This window comes from Sardina pilchardus, chromosome 13 (genome assembly GCF_963854185.1).
Source record: "Sardina pilchardus chromosome 13, fSarPil1.1, whole genome shotgun sequence".
NCBI lineage: Eukaryota > Metazoa > Chordata > Actinopteri > Clupeiformes > Clupeidae > Sardina > Sardina pilchardus.
The window spans coordinates 16,017,038-16,039,066 of NC_085006.1; the positions used below are offsets into that span (position 1 = coordinate 16,017,038).

At 48.1% G+C, this 22,029-nt stretch overlaps 1 protein-coding gene across 2 annotated transcripts in view; it reads right to left on the reverse strand.

Moving 5' to 3' along the window:
* The window catches only part of pdgfd (platelet derived growth factor d), a 63,639-nt gene that overhangs the window by 19,563 nt on the left and 22,047 nt on the right, over nucleotides 1-22,029 (reverse strand). Inside the window, exons 2-3 of one of the 2 annotated variants that reach the window (XM_062552415.1) lie at nucleotides 6,670-6,874; nucleotides 3,809-3,986 (exon numbers count right to left, since the gene is read on the reverse strand). In XM_062552415.1, coding sequence (XP_062408399.1) covers nucleotides 3,809-3,986; nucleotides 6,670-6,874 — 383 coding nt within the window. The remainder of the gene's footprint in view (nucleotides 1-3,808; nucleotides 3,987-6,669; nucleotides 6,875-22,029) is intronic. The other variant, XM_062552416.1, reaches the window with a different exon arrangement.

The following is a 22,029-nucleotide window of genomic DNA, read 5'->3' on the forward strand; positions in this document are numbered from 1 at the left end:
GGCAGAGACAGAAGGACAGGAAGAGTGTTCAAGTGATACAATGCCCCCAGTGCTTTATGGGATTTGTTGTTTCCTCCACACCTCTCCCATTGTGCAATTGTGTCTCATCTCCCCAGCGGTGCTGTTCCAGAGTGGCTGAGTAGCTGTCATGGTGATCGGAGTCAGACACATGCTGCCCTCCTCCTCTCTCTCCATCCTCCCTCACTTCTCTCTCTCTCACACTCTCTATCCTTCTCTCTCTCCATCCATCCTTCCTTCCTTCTCTCTCTCTCTCTCTCTCTCTATCCTTCTCTCTCTCCATCCATCCTTCCTTCCTTCCTTCCTTTCTCTCTCTCTCTCTCTCTTTCTCTACCTCTTTCTCTACCTCTATCTCTACCTCTATCTCTCTCCCCATCCTTCCTCACCCCCTCCCTCTCCCCCCTCACCCCTTCACCCTCTCTCTCTATCTCCTTTTCTTTTCTTACCATCTTCTAACCTCTTTTCTCCATCTCCACCCTCCTCCATTGTTCCAGTCCAACAGTAGGCTGTACTCCCATAGCTAAGGCAGAGCTTTGGTTTGGAAGCAGGTTGGAAACAGTTTGATCTTGCCTAGAGATGATCTAACTGTCACTGTTAAAAATGATGTGCGGTTGCCGGGAACACTGCCCACCTCAGCCTCCAACACCTCAGCTTTTCACTCGCCCGTGCACTTGGGAAATGCTCTACGTCAAATATGTCGTAAGGAGGTTACACAATCTGTCAGAGCTGAGGGCAGTGGTGAGTGTTGAGAGGACAGTGGAGCGCTGGCCAACCAGTCAGTCATGAGTAAGACAGACAGAAAGACAGACAGACCGCTGTGGTGTTCCCACTTACTAAGCCAGGGCGAGAGCGAGAGCGAGAGAGAGAGATATAGAGGGATAGATAGATAGATAGATAGACAGACAGATAGATAGATGGATACTGGTAGATAGATAGAGAGAGAGATAGATAGATAGATAGACAGAGAGAGAGAGAGAAAGGGAGAGAGAGAGAGAGAGAGAGAGAGAGAGAGAGAGAGAGAAAGAGACAGACAGACAGACAGACAGACAGAGAGAGAGAGGTGTTCAGAGAGTGGTCGAACTCCAGGATCTGAGGAGTGTGAAGCTGAGCTCAGAGGGACAACCAGAACCAGAATCTATTGAGGAGATAGTTCTCTGCGAACATACAGTGGAGCTGGACGTTAGAGTGTTACCGTTACAATGGAATATTTCAACATTTAATTGTTCAAACTGTTCAGACATATTCAACACAAGTGTTTGCCACTGTTTGCCAAAAACGAACGCACATCTGGACTCAAATCTGTCACCCAAGCACATATAACTATTCCAGCCACAACTGCACACTGAGGCTACTGTTGAGACCCTTGGACTTCTTTCGACTGTCAAGGACATTCTACCCTTTCAAATTTGGGCTTAAAAATCTGGAGGTCTGTTCCCAGTTTAAGGACTGCCACTCAAAGAACCTCTTCCCTACCTAGACATCAGGAACAGGAACACATCCACATATGCAAGATGCACACTCATGGCAACAGCAGGGGAACTGTGTGTGCGTGTGTGTGTGTGTGTGTATGTGTGTGTGTGTGGCGGGGGCTGATGAGTGACAAGAAGCATGAAGCATAAAGTCACAGAGTGAGGTAAAGTGAGTGCAAGAGAAAGAGAGCAAGAACACTTCTTTAAAGAGATGAGATGAAGAGAGAGAGGGATGCAGTGGAGTTCTGGGGATAAAGAGGTAAACGCTGGAGGAGGTTGGAAGAACAATGGAACTAATGAGAAAGAGAGAGGGAGAGAGGGGAGGAGAGAGAGGGAGGCACAGAGATGTGTGTGTGATGATGGAGAGATGTGAGAGGACAAAAGTGTTAAAAGAGAAAAAAGTGAGTGAGTGAGTGAGTGAGTGAGTGAGTGAGTGAGTGAGTGAGTGAGTGAGTGAGTGTGTGAGTGAGTGAGTGTGTGAGTGTGTGAGTGTGTGAGTGAGTGAGTGACTGAGTGTGTGAGTGAGTGTGTGAGTGTGTGAGTGAGTGAGTGAGTGTGTGAGTGAGTGAGTGTGTGAGTGTGTGAGTGTGTGAGTGGGCTGGCACCTGGCGGGTGTGAGCCGAGAGGCTGAGTGTCTGTGTTGTAATTTGTTTTGAAAGCAAAAGTCAAGCACTTAGTGAGGAGATGAAGGAGAGAGAGCTAGAGAAGAGTGAGACAGAGAAAAGTGAGAGGAAGAGAGTGTGTGAAAAAGGACGTGTGACAGAAGAGAGAGAGAGAGAGAGAGAGAGAGAGAGAGAGAGAGAGAGAGAGAGAGAGAGAGAGAGAGAAGAGGAAGAGAGAGAGAGAGAGAGAGAGAAGAGCACACTGGGAGATGATTATGGGTCTGAAACCATGGGAACATCTTCCCATCTAAATCTTTCCCGGCCACTTAAAACCCAAACGCGTCGGCGGCGCGGCGGCACATGAAAGCCTCTTAGGGCGGCTCTGATGGCCCTGCCATCGCCGCACAGCACAGCACAGCACAGGCCCCTTCTGCTGAGCAGATGGCCATTACGGCCCCGTCCACGCCACCAGAAAAGGACGCCTGGGTCCCTCCCAGCGTCCATTCCGCGCCCTGCGTCCAGCACGTCCTAATTCACACGCGCGCACACACACACACACACACACACACACACACACACACACACACTTGTGCACGCAAGCACACATACCCACACACACACACACACACGCACGCACGCGCGCACGCACACACACACACACACACACACACACACACAGCGCGTCCTCTTAAAGGAATGTAATGAGCTTGTTTTTACAAGGCTCAGCGTCCCTCGTTAGGGAGCGGGGAGGGGAGGGGAGGGGGGGGGGTGACTCAGGGCCATAGTTTGGGATGGAGTCAGCTGGGAGGACTGGGATTCAGCTGAGATGAGACGAGGTGAGGCAACAGTGGCACACTCCTGTCATGTCACGTCATGGGGCCGCTGACACACACACACACACACACACGCACACACACACACATGCACAAATACGCACATGCACAAACACGCACACTATCACGCACACTCACTCTCATACACACTTACACTCTCCAACAAACACGCACATGCGCACACACACACACACACACACACACACGCACACACACACACACACACACACAAACACACACACACACACACACAAAGAGATTACATATCCGTGTGACCCACATTACTATAACACCTCTGTTTCTCTCTCTCTCTCTCACTCTCACTCACACACACATAAACAAAAACTCATCATCTACCTGTTTATTTGAGTGTTTATCCTCTGGCTTATGAAATTGGGGTAGCGCAACCATGTGTTTCACATCATGTCATCAGTGGGGTGTTTTGCAAAGTGTTTTATATCAAACGCGTCAGTCACTGTGTACCAGGTGTTCAGTGTAACTGCTCTTCAACTGGGCTCTCTTGCTGTAATAAATGGCTGTGCCTCACTGCTTCTGCAGTAGTGGATGGACCTCATGCCCATTACCAGGATAGATTACTTCAAGGACCCTGTGGAACTCCATTTCCCAGAAGAACACAGCCTTACAGCCCCGCAATTGTGCACTCTCGAGTGGGCGATTTGCGTTCAGATCAACTTACGTTCGGCACGGACATCCATATTCACAGTCACATCTATGACGCCACTGCCATCACAGCAGAAGCAGCAGCAGCTTGAATCCATAAAGACATTTCATAATGTCATTTCCTGGCTTAGACTTGCCCAGATGAGTGATTTGTGTGTGTGTGTGTGTGTCTCTCTCTCTCTCTCTCTCTCTGACGGCCACTCACCAGGAGAGAGTAATGGAGCTTGAAGCCGGGCTTGGCCACAAAGTAGTTGTCCGACTTGAAGGTGACCTTGATGACGTTGGTCTTGGAGGTGATGTGGGGGGGGGCCTTGGTCCCGCACCAGCGGCCCCAGATGATGGTGCTGGTCTCCGAGATGTCCTCCACCTCCACGTAGTCATACCTACCAGAGCGCCGGCAGACAGACACACACACACACACAGACAGACAGACAGACAGATGTCAGACGCAGTCTCAGACGTCAGAATGACCGGGATCGTCAGTCCACTCAGTTTCTCGAATTGACATTGCGTCGTCCTTCCAACAGCAATGCCTACACAATAGGCTCTTGCCGGACTAAAATCATCCAGCATATTCACAAGTCACACAATTCAAATCATTATCCTAAACTCATTTCTCCACACATAGAGTACAGTAGTGTATATAACTGGTGCTCAGTTAGCACGGATTACAGGCAACATATCTACAACATCAGGTGTAAGTAAAGCCACACTAGCTGTAGACAAACATAATGCTCCACATAGTGAAATAACATTACAGGAATAATAATAAGCTAATAGACAGATTAATATTAACCTTTAATAATTCCTCAGATCTCTTCTATGCATATCTACTCTGAATACTTATGATAAGATCAGGTGGATTTGATAGCCAACCCAGCGGTCTATTGCTATGCTGCAGACCTGCAGACCCAAACCGAAAAACTGGCCTGTATGTGTGTGTTTGTGTGCTTGTGTGTGTGTGTGTGTGTGTGTGTGTGTGTGTGTGTGTGAGACTGACAGCTCGGTGGGTTGTGTGTCCGGCACGCGGCGAGACGGCGGGAGAGAGACGGCATGGCTGCCTGACTGTTGGCTGATAAGGTGGCGAGAGCGCCACGGCAACCTGGCCCAGCTGGAGCGATCCCCATCTCGTATAATTAGCTGTAGAAATGGATAATTACATAATCGCGCAGTAACTCCGTCACCAGTGTGTGCTGGTTCAGGCATGACTCATTGAGGGAGCTGGTTTTCAAGGAGCGCGCATAACGTTTTAAAGCTGATTCTAGACACTAGACACACACTACACACACACGACTACACACACACACACACACACACACACACACTCGACACACTTATTCGTACTTAACTGCTATCTTTTCATTCGTCTCTCTCTCTCTCTCTCTCTCTGTCTGCTTCTTTCATCTCATTCATCCTTCTCTCATTCCCTCATCTGTTCTCTCTATCCTTCACTTCTTCCCCTCCTGTCTCTGTAGTCCTTGTGAAGCTCCTCGTGTTTCAGCTCCAAGACAAAGAGAGGCGTCTGATTTAAGGCTTTAAGGCCACATGGTTGACCCCATCAGAGAAGAGCTTAGAGTAACAGACAGAGAGAGGGAGCGAGGGAGCGAGGGAGGGAGAGAGGGAGGGAGGAAGAGAGAGACAACAGAGAGAATTGGGAAAAAGATAAATCCATCTTCACCAAGGATATTTTGTACATGCCAGCCACCTTGCCTGGGTATCTTTGAGACAGTCACCTAAAAGACTAAGTCTGTCAAATACTCCCACTCTCTCAAACACACACACACTCTCTCTTTCTCAAACAGACAGACACACACACACACACACACACACACACACACACACACACCTTCCCTTCACTGTATTCAGCACTACTCTTCTCCAAAGAACTGACAGTACCATTCAGCCAGACACAAACCCTGCTCTCTACTTTTCATCATCAGTTCTTCCCTTTTCCTCTCCTCTCTCTATTTCTCTGTCTATCTTCTCTCCACCACTTCACATTATCTCCGAGACTAAGAGATACTGAGACACTGCTTTGCCTCTGCACCATAAAATTCTCTGGCAGATAAACAGGCCCATATTCGATGGGTGAATAAAGCCTATTTTTAATTTTTAATTTGAATTACTCCGCTAATTCACATTTTGATTTTATGGTCTGATAACGGCCTAATTAGTTCTGAGTTTTAGTCTCATTTTCTCCCTGCTTGTCCCTACATTCTCTTGTAATCAGATAAATGTTTGGTGGAGGAGTCTTTATTAACGCTAATTAATAGGTTTTTGGATTCAGACGCTCAGTAACAGCTTACTGAGGGGAGGCTATTCTCAGGGTCCTGATCTTTTGAAGTTGCTTTCAAGATGCATCCAGACATTTTTGGTATGCTGATGGCCAATGGAAATCTGCCCAGAGCTGCCCTCCGCAAAGTCCCTGATGTTTTTATTTGAATTTTTTAGGAACATTTAACAGGCATCTTAATTTGACAGAACTCTGGATGAATTCTTGGGAATCCTCTCTTGTTTCTCTCTGTAGCCCGTTACTCCTCTTTCCTTCAGTCTTCTCATTCGCTTTTGCTTTTCACAAGAGCCCTTTAAACCCCCTCATTCCTCTCTCATCTCTCTCTCTATCTCGCTCTCTCTCTCTAACCCATTAATCCATCTCTCTCTTCCTCTTTCTGTATCTCACTCTCTCTCTCTCTCGTTCCCTCATCCATCTCCTTGCTATTTATCCTACAACAACTCCCCTCCAGCATCAGCCTCCATCCTACAACCCTCCCGACCACGACAACCCCCCCCCCCCCCACCACCACCACCACCACACACACACACACACACACACACACACACACACACACACACACACACACACACACACACACACACACACACACACACACACACACACACACGCGCGCGCGCGCGCACACGCACACACGCACACACGCACACACGCACACACGCACACCTCGAGAATTCACCCACCGCCACCACCACCTCACAGCCTTATGCCCCAACCGGGACGAAGAGGATAAGTAAGTAAGTACCACCGCCCCACCCCTTTTGTATACGTACTTGCAGACGTCGTGCTCGGACTCCTCCAGGCCGAAGTGGCTGTTGAACTCCAGCAGGATACGGGTGTTGGCGGGCGAGTGCAGCCTCCAGGTGAGGAGCAGGTTGCGGGGGTAGGCGCTGGGGTAGCGCGGGCTGTGCAGGTGCCCGCTGCCCGTCACGTTGAGGCTCTCCTCCGCCCGGTACAAGTCTGTGAGGTGATTGCTGTCTGTTAGTGGTCACAACTTGTAGAAGTTAGTGTGTTTGCTCGTCGGAGGTGGGACACAAGACATGCATATACACACACACACAGAGACAGAGACAGACACATACACACACACACACACACACACTCAGACATACACACACACACACACACACACAAACAAAAAGAAAAGAAGAGACAACAGAGGACAACACAAACATGATGACAGCAAGCTCAGGCAAATTGAGCGTATGCAAACATTTAGAATACATTTAAATAATGTTCAAATAACACAATCAACAATCAGTGGAGGGGGAAATTAAGTCACATATTATCGCTCTGCCTCCCTACTCCAATATGTTAGCAACATTATATTACACACAGAATGTTTGCGCCATGCTTGACTGAACGAAATAACATAAAGAAATCTTACAGATTGTAGCAATTATCCAAGTAAGTGTAGAGACCGGCCATAAAATCGCCAAAACATGCGCGGCTTTAGGGCATAGACGTCAAAGGGAGTTTGATGGGGTGTACGAGTTTGTGAATGGTGCCAAAGAAAACAGAGTTTGGCCCTGAACCGGTCACTCCTGTTTACAGTCACGACTGAGGGAGTGTGTCTGTGATATTGACCAGAGCTGAGTGTGTGTGTTTCTTCTGAAGGCCTGCGTGTGTGAGTTTGTTTGCCCTGCCGCCAAAACACTCGTTCATCATGCTCCACACCCCCCCTCGAGAGCCTGCTTGGCGCTTTGCATGCTGGGTAGATGTCAGAGGCCGGAGTGATGTGTTTCATGCTTATTCTTTGGTCTAATTGAGAGAAATATCGATTTTTTAACCTAAGCTTGCCAACACTGTTTTTACACAAGCTATTTATTTTAGATTCCCCCCATCCCCCAAACAACACAACATCCTCCATATATGGAACTGATTCAAGAGCATGTTTGTGTGGTTGCATAGCATCTCTCTGGCTCGACTCTCTTTTAACAAACACACACACAGATGCTCATTCACAAATCGCACACACAGAGCTAGTCCTGGTGGGTGGCACTTCAATATACAGTTTTTGGACCAACTACATCCATAGACCTGCACAAAAAGAGCTTTTGAAGAAACACTCAGAGATACAAATACACCCATCTGAATCCCTTATCTAAAGTAGGTTTTGTGCAATACCCCTCAGGTGTAGGTCGGAGGGACAACATCGCCTACTAGGCTACTATCAAAACAAAAAATATATATATATACAAATACACATCACATGGAGGTATTCTTTTAGCACTTAAACTGGAGCTGAGAAGGCTGCACTGTACAGGTGACTTTGAGATGGCACCTCTGGTGGAGCCCGATGTACCCTTTTAACCCTGCCAACATGCCGTCTGCCAACGCTCCGTCCCGGGTGACCGGCGCTGACGCTGGGGCTTGGGCTCTCTGATCTCTGATAGACGGAGCCTGCTCTAAAAATCTCTTTCAACTTCCCGCGCTTTGAAGCTCCGCTGCCTCCGAGGATCGCAACCGCGCTACGCTACGCTACGCAACGCAGGCAAGGACAGGCGGTGGTGAGCTTTTCTGGAAGTAGAGCGGTAGTCGGTTGCGTTCGTCGCAAGGACGGAATCGTCCATCTTAGCACCTCAAACACACCTCTGCCCAGTCACCATAGCTGATGCAACAATGGTTTCCGTAGCGATCATGTCTGTCCCAAGGAAAGACAGCTGTCTTAAAAAAAAGGGTCACAAAGTGTGAAGTGGAATGCGACGATGCGAGGAATGGCTAATTTCGGCCTAGCTAAAAAAATTAACATATATAGTGGCTGTTCTGCAGACACTAATACTGAAATGTCATTAGAGGCGTGTCATGGTATTTTTTTTTTTGTACTTCTTCCGAGGCCGGGATCGGAGGCTAAACTCAAAATGATGACCCTGCTTCAGCAATCTGCAATCTGCCTCGAAGCAATCCATTTCTGTCATGCCAACAGGACAGGATTACAATTCAAGCAGGCTTCGCATAACACGGCACACAGCCGAATAAAGTCACTAAATTAGGTCTAATTACCTGATACAGGCAGGGTCAAGAACAATCAGACGGGACCCAACAGTGCCATGAACAAAGGGTCTTTGCTTGGCGGCGTTCACAGCCCTGAATGCATCAAAGCACCTGCCAGTCAGTCAGGATTAGCAGCAGGCGGTGTCACAGGCGAACAACACTTCCCCTTTCATCACATGGAGCACCACTGCTGACAGCTGTCAGTCAAGCGGTCAGATGATGGCACAAGAGACATTGTTTGAGAGAGTGAGTGTGAAAGTGTGTCTGTGTGTCTGTGTGTGTGTGTGTGTGTGAGAGAGAGAGAGAACTTCCCAGACTGAACTGTGGCCCCTGCTGCACTTTAGCTCCCCCTGTGGCTCCTTAGGGAACAACCGACGCTGACACGCAACGCCGCCTGCCTTGCACCAAAAAAAAACGCACCGGCGTGTCGACTCCTGCCTCACGCCCTCGCTGCACTGTAACTGAACATCAGTGCTAAAACAGGGTCCTCATCTGCACCACGTCATGACACTCAACCCTTCCATCACCTCCCCTCAACGCCGAAAAGAGGCAAGTGAATCTTAATGAAACACGAGATCAATGCATCACGGCGCGCTTTTTACCCCCTCCACAGAGCGCCGCGCAGCGCAGCTCGGGAGAAAAGTCCGCAATCCCTCTCATAACACATCAGACGCTTGTCGAGAGCAACCTGGGTTCATTAAACTCCCGCTTAAGGGCCTCTTCTCTCTCTCTCTCTCCCTCCCTCCCTCCCTCTCTCTCTCCCTCCCTCTCTCTCTCTCCCTCCCTCTCTCTCTCTCTTACCCTGATCTGGCACCTCACATAATGCAGTGACATGCGACACCAATTACTAATAAGAACGGAAAGCGTTGCCCCTCCCCTACGGAGCGAGCTGGCAGGAAGGGGGAGAACTCAAGAGCGCGAGGTCACCTTGGCAGGGTGAGGCGGACTTGACCAGGGAGGTGAGAGGGGGAGGAGATATTCGGTGAGGGGAGGGAACCTTAGAAACCACAGTACTGGGAAACCACAGCTATTCTAGTGCAGGCCCTGGCATTGTAGTGCGATGAGCTAATTGTGAAAGATACGGTACCGGCGGCCAAGGCCAAGGAGCTGTTTGGAGGGGGGGTGGGGGGGTGGGGGGGAATGCGATGAAGGGAGGGTGGTGGCTGTGGTCTGGCTGTGTAAACCTGCGGTAGGGTTTCTGAGCCGGCCTAACGTCTGAGTTATGACAGATGATGGATCTGGTGCTAAACACTTTGGAGAGCCGTTCTCCCCATAAAAAGCACCTCTCGAAAACAGCCTGGCAACGGGTGTGAGATCCTTCTGCAGTCACAGAGTTATTGTCCTGTTTTTCAGCAAGACAAGAACTCGTTCTGTCAGCAAAAGGGTTCTTTGTGTGGAAACAGTTTCATGTAAAATCATTTCTTGGTGTTTGTGATTTGTGTGAGTTTGAATGTGTGAGGAAACGTGTGTGTAAGTAAATATGTGTGTGTGTGCGCTATGTCTGAATGTGTGAGAGAGAGATGTGTTAGTATTGTATGTCAGTGGGATATGTGTGAGTGTGTGTGAGATACTGCATGTGTGTGTGTGTGAGTGTGTGTGTGTGTGTGTGTGAGAAAGCGAGAGAGAGATGTGTGAGTGTGTGTGAGATAGGTGTGTGTGTGTGAGAGAGAGAGAGAGAGAGAGAGAGAGAGAGAGAGAGAGAGAGAGAGAGAGAGATGTATAAGTGTGTTTGTGTGTGTGTGTGTGTGTCAGTTTGTCTGTCTGTGTTCCCTGCTGTATCCTGTCAGTCGGAGCTGAGCACATGTTCTACTGTGGCCACACAGGCCCTCCGGTCATTCTTCCCCGTGTTCTTTTGCAGAAGCAACAGCCGTTTCCAAAACATGCTGCATCACGTTTGGGCCCACAGAAAAAACGAGAACATGTCCATGTGTCTGGGGGGACTGAAACTCTTCTCTTTCTTTTCACTTGACGTTTTTTTTCACCCTCACCTCCCCGGGAGGGTCGAGGAGGAGGAGGAGGAGGAGGAGGAGGAGGGGAGTGAATGATGTTAACATCCAGCCCACCCTACACAGATGTTTCAGTGCTGCTATGTTTGGAGGGGTCTGTCCACCAGCCCATTCCTCAAGCAAACCTCCCGAGTGACAGGAGAGAGCGTGAGAAAGAGAGAGAGAGAAAGAGAGATAGAAAGAGAGAGAAAGAGAGAGACGGAGAGGAGAGATACGAAGGGACAGAAAGGTAAACAAACGGAGACAAACTAGCAGATGTATAAACAAATCCTGACCACACCAAAGGTGGAGATAGAGGAGAGAGACGAGAGAAGACAGAAATATAACATACATATGTAACCCGACCGACTGTGTACATAACATACTGACAGAAACACAGACGGTCCAGTCAGATGGGACAACTTTGACAAACCTGATGGATGGACAGACTGATCAGAAGGACAGAGAGAATAACAAAAGAAAAGACTGAAAGAGAGAAGGAAGGATAGATAGGTACACGGATAGATTTATGGAATGATGTGTGAACATATACTGTACTGTACAGTAGATGCATAGAAAGAGTGATGTATGAACGGATATATAGTCTGTATAGTGTGTCCATACAGTGTCAGTATAGTGGAGTTCTCTGTAGAAAGAGTGACACATAGTGTGTCTGTATAGCGGTGTTCTCTGTAGGAAGAGTGATGTATGTATGGATGGATGGATATGTAGTCGGGAACTGTGTCAGAGTGATGAATAGTGTGTCCGTATAGTGTCTGTACAGTGTGTCCGTATAGTGTCAGTACAGTGTGTTCGTATAGTTTCAGTATAGTGTGTTTGTATAGTGTCAGTATAGTGTGTCCGTGTAGTATAGTGTGTCTGTGTAGTATAGTGTGTCCGTGGCGTGAAGTGTCAGTCAGTATAGTGTGTCTGTATAGTGTCAGTATAGAGGAGTTCCCTGCAGAAGGAGTGACGTATGTATGGATGGATATATAGTCTGAATAGTGTGTATAGTGTCAGTATAGTGTGTGTGTCAGTATAGTGTCGGTAGAAGAGTTCTCTGCAGAAAGAGTGATGTATGTATGGATGGATATATAGTCTGTACAGTGTGTCCGTATAGTGTCAGTATAGTGAGGTTCTCCGTAGAAAGAGTGACGTATAGTCTGTCCGTATAGAGGTGTTCTCTGTAGAAAAAGTGATGTACTGTATGTATGGATGGATATATAGTCTGTATAGTGTGTATAGTGTCAGTATAGTGTGTGCGTCAGTATAGTGTCGGTAGAGGAGTTCTCTGCAGAAAGAGTGATGTATGTATGGATGGATATATAGTCTGTATAGTGTGTCCATATAGTGTCGTATAGTGTGTCTGTGTAGTGTCGGTAAAGAGTGATGTATGTATGTATGGTGTGACGAATACTGGTGGGTTTTAGGCCCCGCCCTGTTGTGTGGCTTGTCTATGCTCTCTCCCTCTCTGTTCCCTCGATCTATCCTGAGCAGGTGATGGTGATTAGGTGCACCTGATCGGCAGGAGCATAAAAGGCCTGCATCTCCCAACAGTCACTCTCTGCTTCCTCCTCCCGGCGTTTGGATTTAGTTGTTAGAACCCCTAGACTGATTATTGCATGACACCTTTGGTTACTTCCATTATACTGACTTACACTACACATCACTTTATATCCTTATCATTTAGTCTTTGTTAATTATATTTACTTAATAAATTCACTTATTCTTTGGAATCTCTGCGTGGTCTCCCCGTTCATGTTTCATGCCTAGAGCCAGCATGTCACATATGGGGACTCTCCGGGATTTTTTCCCGAATTTGGTAAAGTAATTTTTTCCACGCTAAAGTTCAATTTGCTGACGGGTGTAGTCACCTGTGCAGTTGGTTGGAAATTTGGGGAGACCTACGCTGAAATTGTTTGAATCATTGATTGGTAAGTTAGTATTTTGGTTAATTTATCATTTGTTGTAGTTGAGATTTTGTTATTGTTAAGTTAATTGAAGTATTGTTTGTTTGATTTGCCGTGGAGGAGGAGCATTTGGGGCTACTTGCAGCTTTAAGTTACATTCCGCTGCAGGGGAGACTGGCAGTGCTGTACTAATGTGGTGCAGGTGTAATGGTTAATTGGGTGGGTTGGTAGGTTAGAACCTACCTGAGCAAACGTGAAACCCCGTGCAAGGCAAGAGCGCTTACCGCTGGGTGTTATTTTTTTCTGGTTTATTGTTTTTGGTGTGTCGAACGCGCTGGGGTTAACTAACTCAATTGCATGAGGACACACTGAAGACTAGGTTTTAGAAATAGTTAGGGCAGTGGTTTTCAGTTAGATACGGGGCGGCTCTAGTCTTGTGGGTTAATTGGGGTGGTGGTACACCTGTGTTTAATTAGCTACGGCTTGCACGCTGTTAAGTCTGAGTCATTGGTCTGGCGAGCATTGTCAAAGAAGCGCATGTTTTAGTTCAACCAGGCAAAAAATAATATTGGCAAAATGGAAGAATTTTTTACGTGTCCATCCGAGAATTATTTAGATGGGTTCACGAAGGCTGAGTTGCGCAGAGTGGCTGAGCATTACGGATTCGAAGAAAGTTTGGCAAGTGGGCTTAAAAAACAAGAATTAAGAGACCAAGTCAGATCAAAATTGGTAAATCTGTCCATTATAGAAGTAGACTTAAACCCAGCTCCGACAGTTCCTACAGCGGCCTCTACACCCAGTGGACCAGAGGAAGGGTCACCTCCTTCTGCCTTTAGCTTTGAACAACAAATGGAAATGTTAAAATTAAAAGCAGCTGAGCGGGAGAAAGAGTTAGAATTTAATCGCTTAGAAAAGGTAGCCGAGCGCGAGCAAAAGGAGGCGGAGCGCAAAAGTAAGGAACTTGAATTGGAGAAACAGCGTTTGGACAGGCAGAAAGAACGTCAGTTTGAATATGATAAGTTGAAACTTCGTGACAAGCAGGAGGAAAGAGAAATTGAGATTCAAAGAGAGCGGTTTCAGTTGATCAGGGAGGGGAAAATGCAGGGTGACGGTAATTCTGGTGGGACTGGCACAGAGAGAAAACTCTCTGAGATGATCAGGTTTTTACCAAAATTTAGTGACCGGGATCCCGACATTTTCTTCTCGCTTTTTGAGGGCATCGCGGATGAACGGGGGTGGAGTGACGGGGAGCGCACTTTGTTACTCCAAACTGTTTTACCGGGCCGAGCCCAAGATGCGTATGTTGCTTTGTCTATGACTGATCGCAAAAATTATGGAGCTGTGAAAGACGCGGTGTTGAGGGCTTATGAACAAGTCCCGGAGTTCTATAGGCAGAGATTTAGAAACTGGCGAAAAAACGATCGACAGACTTACTCCGAGGTGGCCAGAGACCTCGTTGGTTTTTTCAATCGCTGGTGTTCCTCCGTAGATGTTGACAGTTATGAGAAATTATGCGATTTAATAGTCTTGGAGCAGTTTAAACGTATTGTCCCGGAACGGCTTGCAACTTTCATTAATGAGCGTGATGTTAAAACTGCAGAGAGGGCGGCCGTGCTCGCAGACGAATATAATTTAACCCATAAAGGTAGTGGGAAAAGTAATGATTATGTTCCACACAGGCCTGTAAATTACATGCGGGGTGAACAGCGATTCACTCGCTCGAATAATAACTATAGTGGTCAGTCTGGGCCTAGACAAGAAAATTCAAATCGCAGTAAAACTGACTTTGAAAATAAGTGTCACTATTGTCTGGAGTATGGTCATTGGAAGAAGGAATGCCCAGTTCTTCGGAATAAGGGTAAAAACAGGGCAGACTTCAACAAATCGCATTCGGCTAAGGGGGTGGGATGCGTTGCCCCAGTTGAATTCGTTAACCCCAAGTCTAAGGTTGCGCAGGTGAAAGACCCACCAGGCGGCACTGCCTCTGCAGGAGGTTCAGGCTTGGGGGCGCCTGACTCTCCTGTGGAGGGTCAGTGTGCGTCCGAGTCCACGGATCATAGCAGTGGGGGCTATGGCCCATTTATAACGGACGGTTTCATTTCACTTGTGGGTAGCCTAGAAAAAACACCTGTTCGAATTCTTCGTGACACGGGGGCTACGGAGACCTTTGTGGTTGAGTCTGTTTTACCATTCTCAGTGCAGTCTAATACGGGAAATAGTATACTTATTCGGGGCATTGGTATGCACACTCTGTCAGTTCCTCTACACAAAATCGTGCTAAATTCTGATCTGGTCCAGGGTGAAGTTGTTGTTGGGGTGCGCCCAGCATTGCCTGTCCCAGGTGTTCATGTTATTTTAGGTAATATGTTGGCAGGGGACCGTGTATGGCCTGTAGGGCCAGCACCACCAATAGTGTCCACCGAGCCATTGGATGTGGATCAGAATGATTGTGCCGCGGAGTTTCCTGAGGTGTTCGCTGCGTGCGTGGTGACTCGGTCAAAGAGTCGCGCACAGGCAGCGAATGGTTCAGGTGAGCTCTCTAATGTTAAACGTGTATGCCCACCCTTGCCTAATTTGCCATCAGCGTTTGAGCGCAGTGATTTTATTCTGGCATTGAAAGAGGATGATGGGTTGGCAGAGCTATGGGATGGGGCCTTGACAGAAGACAAGCTACCGAGCGCCGACAGGGGGTATTTTGTTCTTAATGATCTGCTTGTTCGTAAATTTGTGTCTTACAATAATGACTTGACTGAGACTTTGTTACAGATAATCGTGCCGAAGAGATACAGGGAACGGGTGTTACAGACGGCACATGGGGAGGGAGCGGGGCACTTCGGGGTGCGTAAAACTTATGTCCGGCTACTACAGCATTTCTACTGGCCGCGATTGAGGCGTGATGTAGCGGAATTCATAAAAACATGTCATGCCTGTCAAATAGCTGGTAAGCCGAATCAATCTATTAAGCCCGCTCCTCTGCACCCGATTCCAGCAGTGCATCAGCCTTTCGAACGTCTCTTGATAGATTGTGTTGGCCCATTACCTCCATCGAAATCTGGTGCTGTATATTTGTTAACCGTAATGTGTCAAACAACTAGATATCCTGCAGCATTCCCGCTGAGAAGCATAACTACAAAGTCCATCGTAAAGGCTTTGTCGCAGTTTATTTCAGTCTTCGGCATTCCTAAAGTTATTCAATCAGACAGAGGGAGTAATTTCACTTCGAAGATGTTTGCCGAGATTTTAAAACAACTGCGGGTAAAACATAGTTTAAGTAGCGCTTACCATCCGCAAAGCCAAGGTGCGCTCGAACGGTTCCATCTAACGTTGAAGTCTTTGCTGCGCGCTTATTGCGCAGAATTACAGCGTGATTGGGAGGAAGGCCTTCCGTGGTTGCTGTTGGCAGCGCGGGAAGTCTCGCAGGATAGTTTAGGTTTCAGCCCGAATGAATTGGTGTTCGCACATAAGGTTCGCGGTCCATTGGCCGTTCTGAAAGATGGGTTGCAGGAGTCTGATCCTCCAGTTAACCTTATTGATTATGTCAACGGTTTTCGCCGTAGGTTGTTTTTGGCAGGGCAGTGCGCAAAAACTAACCTAACAAAATCTCAGGCGAGAATGAAAAAAGTTTTTGACCGTCACGCAGAGACAAGACTCTTTGCTCCGGGGGATCAGGTGTTGGCGTTGTTGCCAATGCCTGGTTCACCATTTCGTGCACGGTTTTCGGGTCCTTATTCTGTGGTCCGGCAGGTAACTGAGCAGGATTATTTAATCGCTACTCCAAATAGAAAGAAATCGTCTCAGCTGTGTCATATTAATTTATTGAAACCGTATTATGTTCCATCATCCACAAGTGGCATGACTGAGAGTAAGAGCGAGTCTGCTGCTCTTACTGTCGGGGGTGCGGCTTCTCCTCTGAAGGTGGCAGCTGATGGGGAGGACGAAGGCGGCCCTGATGACGCTTTGCTGTTACCTCGTCTAAGAAATTCTGAGGTGTTGGGCGATTTAGATGGCCTACTGGGGCATATGTCTGAGGAACAGAGGGGTGAATTGAAATCACTGATTTTATCGTTCTCGTCTTTATTTTCAGATGTACCGACATGCACAACCGCGATAGAGCACGACATAGACGTCGGTGATGCTGTTCCAATTAGGCAGCGATTCTACCGCGTTCCACCAGCCAAACAGAAGGTCCTGGAGGCTGAAGTCCAGTATTTACTTGAGAATGGTCTTGCTAAACCGTCGTACTCCAGTTGGGCATCACCATGTTTACTTGTAGCGAAACCAGATAATACTTTTAGATTCTGCACAGATTACCGCAAGGTCAATGTTGTAACTAAGCCCGATTCCTTTCCACTTCCCCGGATAGAGGACTGCGTAGACCGTGTAGGTTCCGCCAAATTTGTCACGAAATGTGATTTGCTTAAAGGTTATTATCAAATCCCGTTAACGCCTCGAGCGCAGGAGATATCCGCTTTTGTCACTCCATCTGGCTTATACTCGTACAATGTTATGAGTTTCGGTTTACGTAACGCGCCCTCTTGTTTCCAACGCTTGATGAATCGTGTAATATCTGGGCTAGAGGGTTGCGCCGTTTACTTAGATGACGTGGTGACAGTAAGCGATACCTGGCCTTCACATCTGTCTAGGTTGGCGGCGTTATTTGAGAGATTGCAGGCGGCAAACCTAACGGTGAATTTGGCGAAATGTGAATTTGCGCAGGCCACAGTGGTCTACCTGGGGAAGGTGGTGGGGCAAGGAGAGGTACGGCCGGTGCGGGCCAAAGTGATTGCCATCGACAGGTTTCCACCTCCTTTAACGAAGAAGGATTTGATGCGGTTTTTAGGCATGGTGGGGTATTATCGGAGTTTTTGTTTTAATTTTTCTACAGTGGTTGCACCCCTCACCAATTTGCTAAAGGGGAATGTTCAATTTTGTTGGACTGATGAGTGCCAACGCGCTTTTGATAATGCTAAACTGTTGCTCAGCACTGCGCCTGTCCTGGCTGCTCCCCGGCTTGATTGCCCTTTTAAACTCGAGGTTGATGCCAGCCAGGTTGGGGCAGGAGCAGTGCTGTTACAATCAGATGAGAAGAATGTGGATCGTCCCGTGTGTTACTTTTCAAAAAAGTTTAATCGCTACCAATTCAATTATTCAACGATCGAGAAGGAAGCGCTGGCCTTGGTGTGGGCTCTTCAGCACTTCGACGTGTACGTGGGGGGAGGAGTTCATCCAGTGGTCGTGTTTTCTGATCATAATCCTTTAACATTTTTACATTCACTACAGAATCCGAACCAACGTCTCATGAGATGGGCGTTGTTTTTGCAGCCTTATGATTTACAGATTCACCATATTCGGGGCGTGGACAACGTAGTTGCAGATGCGTTGTCCCGCGCACCGGCTATGGGATAGTGGGTTGTTTTTTGTGTAAATCATTTCTTGCGTCATGTCTCTCTGTTCCTGTCCTTCTTAAAAATGCTTTTCCAGGCGCCGGAATTGCTGTGGGTCAGGAGGCTGTGTGACTGGTGAGCGTGAGGAGTGGTCAGAGTGCATGGTGAGAGTATGCATTCTCTCTGGTTGTGTGTGCGTGTTCACAGAATTGGGTTAATGGTTTATGTGTGACTGGGATGGTCTATGGTTGTGTTTTTAAAGAATTTTGCTATTTTATTACAGTGGTTACAGAATCCCACTTAGGTGGGCTTCTGTTTTAAGGGGGGGGATATGTGACGAATACTGGTGGGTTTTAGGCCCCGCCCTGTTGTGTGGCTTGTCTATGCTCTCTCCCTCTCTGTTCCCTCGATCTATCCTGAGCAGGTGATGGTGATTAGGTGCACCTGATCGGCAGGAGCATAAAAGGCCTGCATCTCCCAACAGTCACTCTCTGCTTCCTCCTCCCGGCGTTTGGATTTAGTTGTTAGAACCCCTAGACTGATTATTGCATGACACCTTTGGTTACTTCCATTATACTGACTTACACTACACATCACTTTATATCCTTATCATTTAGTCTTTGTTAATTATATTTACTTAATAAATTCACTTATTCTTTGGAATCTCTGCGTGGTCTCCCCGTTCATGTTTCATGCCTAGAGCCAGCATGTCACAATGGATATATAGTCTGTATTGTGTCCGTATAGAGGTGTCCTCTGTGTGTCTGTGCGGTCCTGGGGCGCTCCATCAGCTGGGCCAGTTGGCGGTCCCGCCTCCACCAGACACCTCCTCTGTGAGAGTAATGGGGCACGGCTAGGCTACCCACAATGCACTGCACCATATCTTACACACACTCAGACACACACACACACACACACACACACACACACTCCCCCCAGCCATCGTCTATAGAGTACAGCAAGCTTGGCGTGCAGGGCCTCAGTGTGAGAGCATGCGAGAGGCTGAGAGTGGCGGGCAGTGGGATTGTGAGGTCAGCTAGAATCTCCGTCATGGAGACCGATCCTGAAACATATCTGGCCCTCATCGTATGCCACCCGACTGTGACTGGACCACGTTAGGCCCAGAACTGGGCCAGGTTGCAGCTGATCGATGGAGAGCCATCTCTCAGTCCACTCATCCATACATGCAGTGTAAACACACATCTATCCATCTTGCCCAGAATGAGAAACCACTGAAGCAATGACTAAGTTATCCAATCCACACATCTGTGCATCCATCCATCCATCCATCTTTTAGTCCACCCACCCACCCATCAATCCATCCATCCATCCATCCATCCATCCATGTATACATCTATACGTCTCTATCCATTTCTGCCTCCCCATCCATGTACACATCCGGTCATCAGTCAATACATCTGCCTGTTTATCTGTCAATCCATCAAGGCCATCCAATTGTCTCTCTGTAAAGCTAATCTATATTCATTCATTCATTCATTCATTCTGGTGTGAAGATAAGGTCCCTGTGCTGTTGTGGTATTTCCTTTACACACACACAGACACACACACACACACACACACACAGCCCCAAACCTTGTGTCACTGTGCTCTGAGATTCCACTTCATAATCCCGTCTCTATTAGCTCCATGAGCATTTCCATTAGCTACTCCATCCAAAAACTTGTCAGTCCTTCATTATCCCCCCCCCCCCCACACACACACACACACACACACCCATCTCCTCAACCCTCCCTCCAAATTTATACTGGCTTCATTAAAATATTTTCCTCCTCTGCGGCGAGATTAAACCCATTCATACTAGGAGAGGCCAGTTAAAACAACGAGGCCACAACAAACGAGCCGCTTGACATCCCGTAATGAAGCACAGTCCGCGCATAACAACGAGTCTGACGTCTGCAGCCAATCACATAACAAACGTAGCATCACCCACACCTGTTCCGCAGCCCGGGCCAGCGACAAACAAAACGCCAGCGCCGCCGCATGTGCTGGCCAGCTGCCCAGCTGGCCGTCGCCGTGCCCGCCACATCAATGACGAGGGCGGCACCGCTGGCCGCCGCCACCGCAATCCGTCGGTGCCGGTGCCGTTGGAGCAGAACAAGCTGACCCGACCCAAAGCGTCTGGCCGCTTCTCTGTTCCTTCGCTCCCTTTTGTTCTCCAGATGAGCGCCGTCGTGAAAACATCTTCCCCCCCAAAAAAGCCTCGCTAGGGAGACTCACTTTATGTCGTCAATTAATTTGCTCGGTGATGATCTGTCAACAGCAGGGGAGGAAGAGGGGAAAACAACCGAGAGCGGGGGGATGAAAACAGGGAGGAGAGGAAGGGAGGAGAGGAGAAGGGGAGGAGAGGAGAGAGGGAGGAGAGGGGGAGATAAAAACAGAGAGGAGAGGAAGAGAGGACAGGAGAGAGGAAGAGAGGAGAGGAGAGGGGGAGAGAGGACAGGAGAGAGGGAGAGAGGAGAGGAGAGGGGGAGAGAGGACAGGAGAGAGGGAGAGAGAGGCAGTAATTGTTTCACAGCAGATGTGTTCCAGTTCAGGGGAGAGGGAATATGTGAGGTCAGTGTGCTTCAGCAAGGGATCTACTCACAGACACAGAGCTGGAGGGAGGTGGTGGGTATGACAAAAAAAGATAAGGGTAGCAAGAGAGAGGGAGAGAGAGAGAAAGAAAAAGCCAATGAAAGATAAAAGAGTGAGATAAAAAATGAAAAAGATTTTAAAAAAACCTACAAGAGAAGGTAAGTGAAAAGAAAAAAGAGAGAGAGAGAAAAAGAGAGAGAGGGAGCTAGAGAGAGCAGGAATAAAGTGGAGAGACTGGGATATGAGAACTGGGATTCCATGTCAAATTTTCACAGAGTACCCAAGCACTGCGGCGGAGGCCCATGGAGATGAATGCCTTCCCTTTCCCACCAGTAAACCCTTCCCCAACCAGCCCTCCTCTCCTCTCCTTTCCTTTCCTTTCCTTTCCTCTCCTCTCCTCTCCTCTCCTCTCCTCTCAGTAAGACAAACGAGCAGAGCCGCTCTGTCAGACGCCATTACCGTCTCCCGCTCTCTCCGCTGACCTCTCCTCTGGTTCAGGTGGCGGAGTGGCCTTTTCGGCGAAAAGGTGTTTAATATTTATTCGGCCCGCTAAAATAACAATGAGGTCAACGCGCCTCAGTTAGCGAGAACAACACCGCGCCGGGACACCGAAGCCAGGACATGGCCGCCTTTTTTTTTTCCGCTCCGCTGTGCACTTTCGCCTTTCTTTCTCTCTCTCTTTCTCTCTCTCTGTCTGACGCTCTCTCTCTCACTCTCTCTCTCTCTCTCTGTCTCTCTGTCTCTCTCTCTCTCTCTCTGACACTCTCCGCTTGGACCACGACAAACTTTCGAGGGGGGTGGGGAGGGGGCGACGCGCTAATCCATACTGGCTGAAATTTTTAGCACGACGTCTAAATGGATTTGGCCAGAGCCGTCAATATTTAGAATCATCAGAGGGGGCACGTATTAGCCCGCGGGGCAAAAAGCGCTTGTGGTAATAAAGGAAGTCTGACCTCTCCAGCGCACCATTAGATCAATGTGGACGAAGGCACCCACTGGGCAAACGCCATCCAAACTCCACAGCTATGCAGTAGTGCAGTTGGCCCTGCAATCAATGTGCTGTCCAGGAACTTATTAAAAAGTCATTAAAAGCCATTTCTTTAAAAGGTCTTTTGTTTGGGATTTAAAAAGTATTCTGAGTATGTGTCACACACACACACACACACAGAGAGAGAGAGAGAGAGAGAGAGAGAGAATGGCAGTGTGAGAGAGAGGGAAAGAGAGAGAAAGAGAGAGAGAGAGAGAGAGAGAGAGAAAGAGAAAGA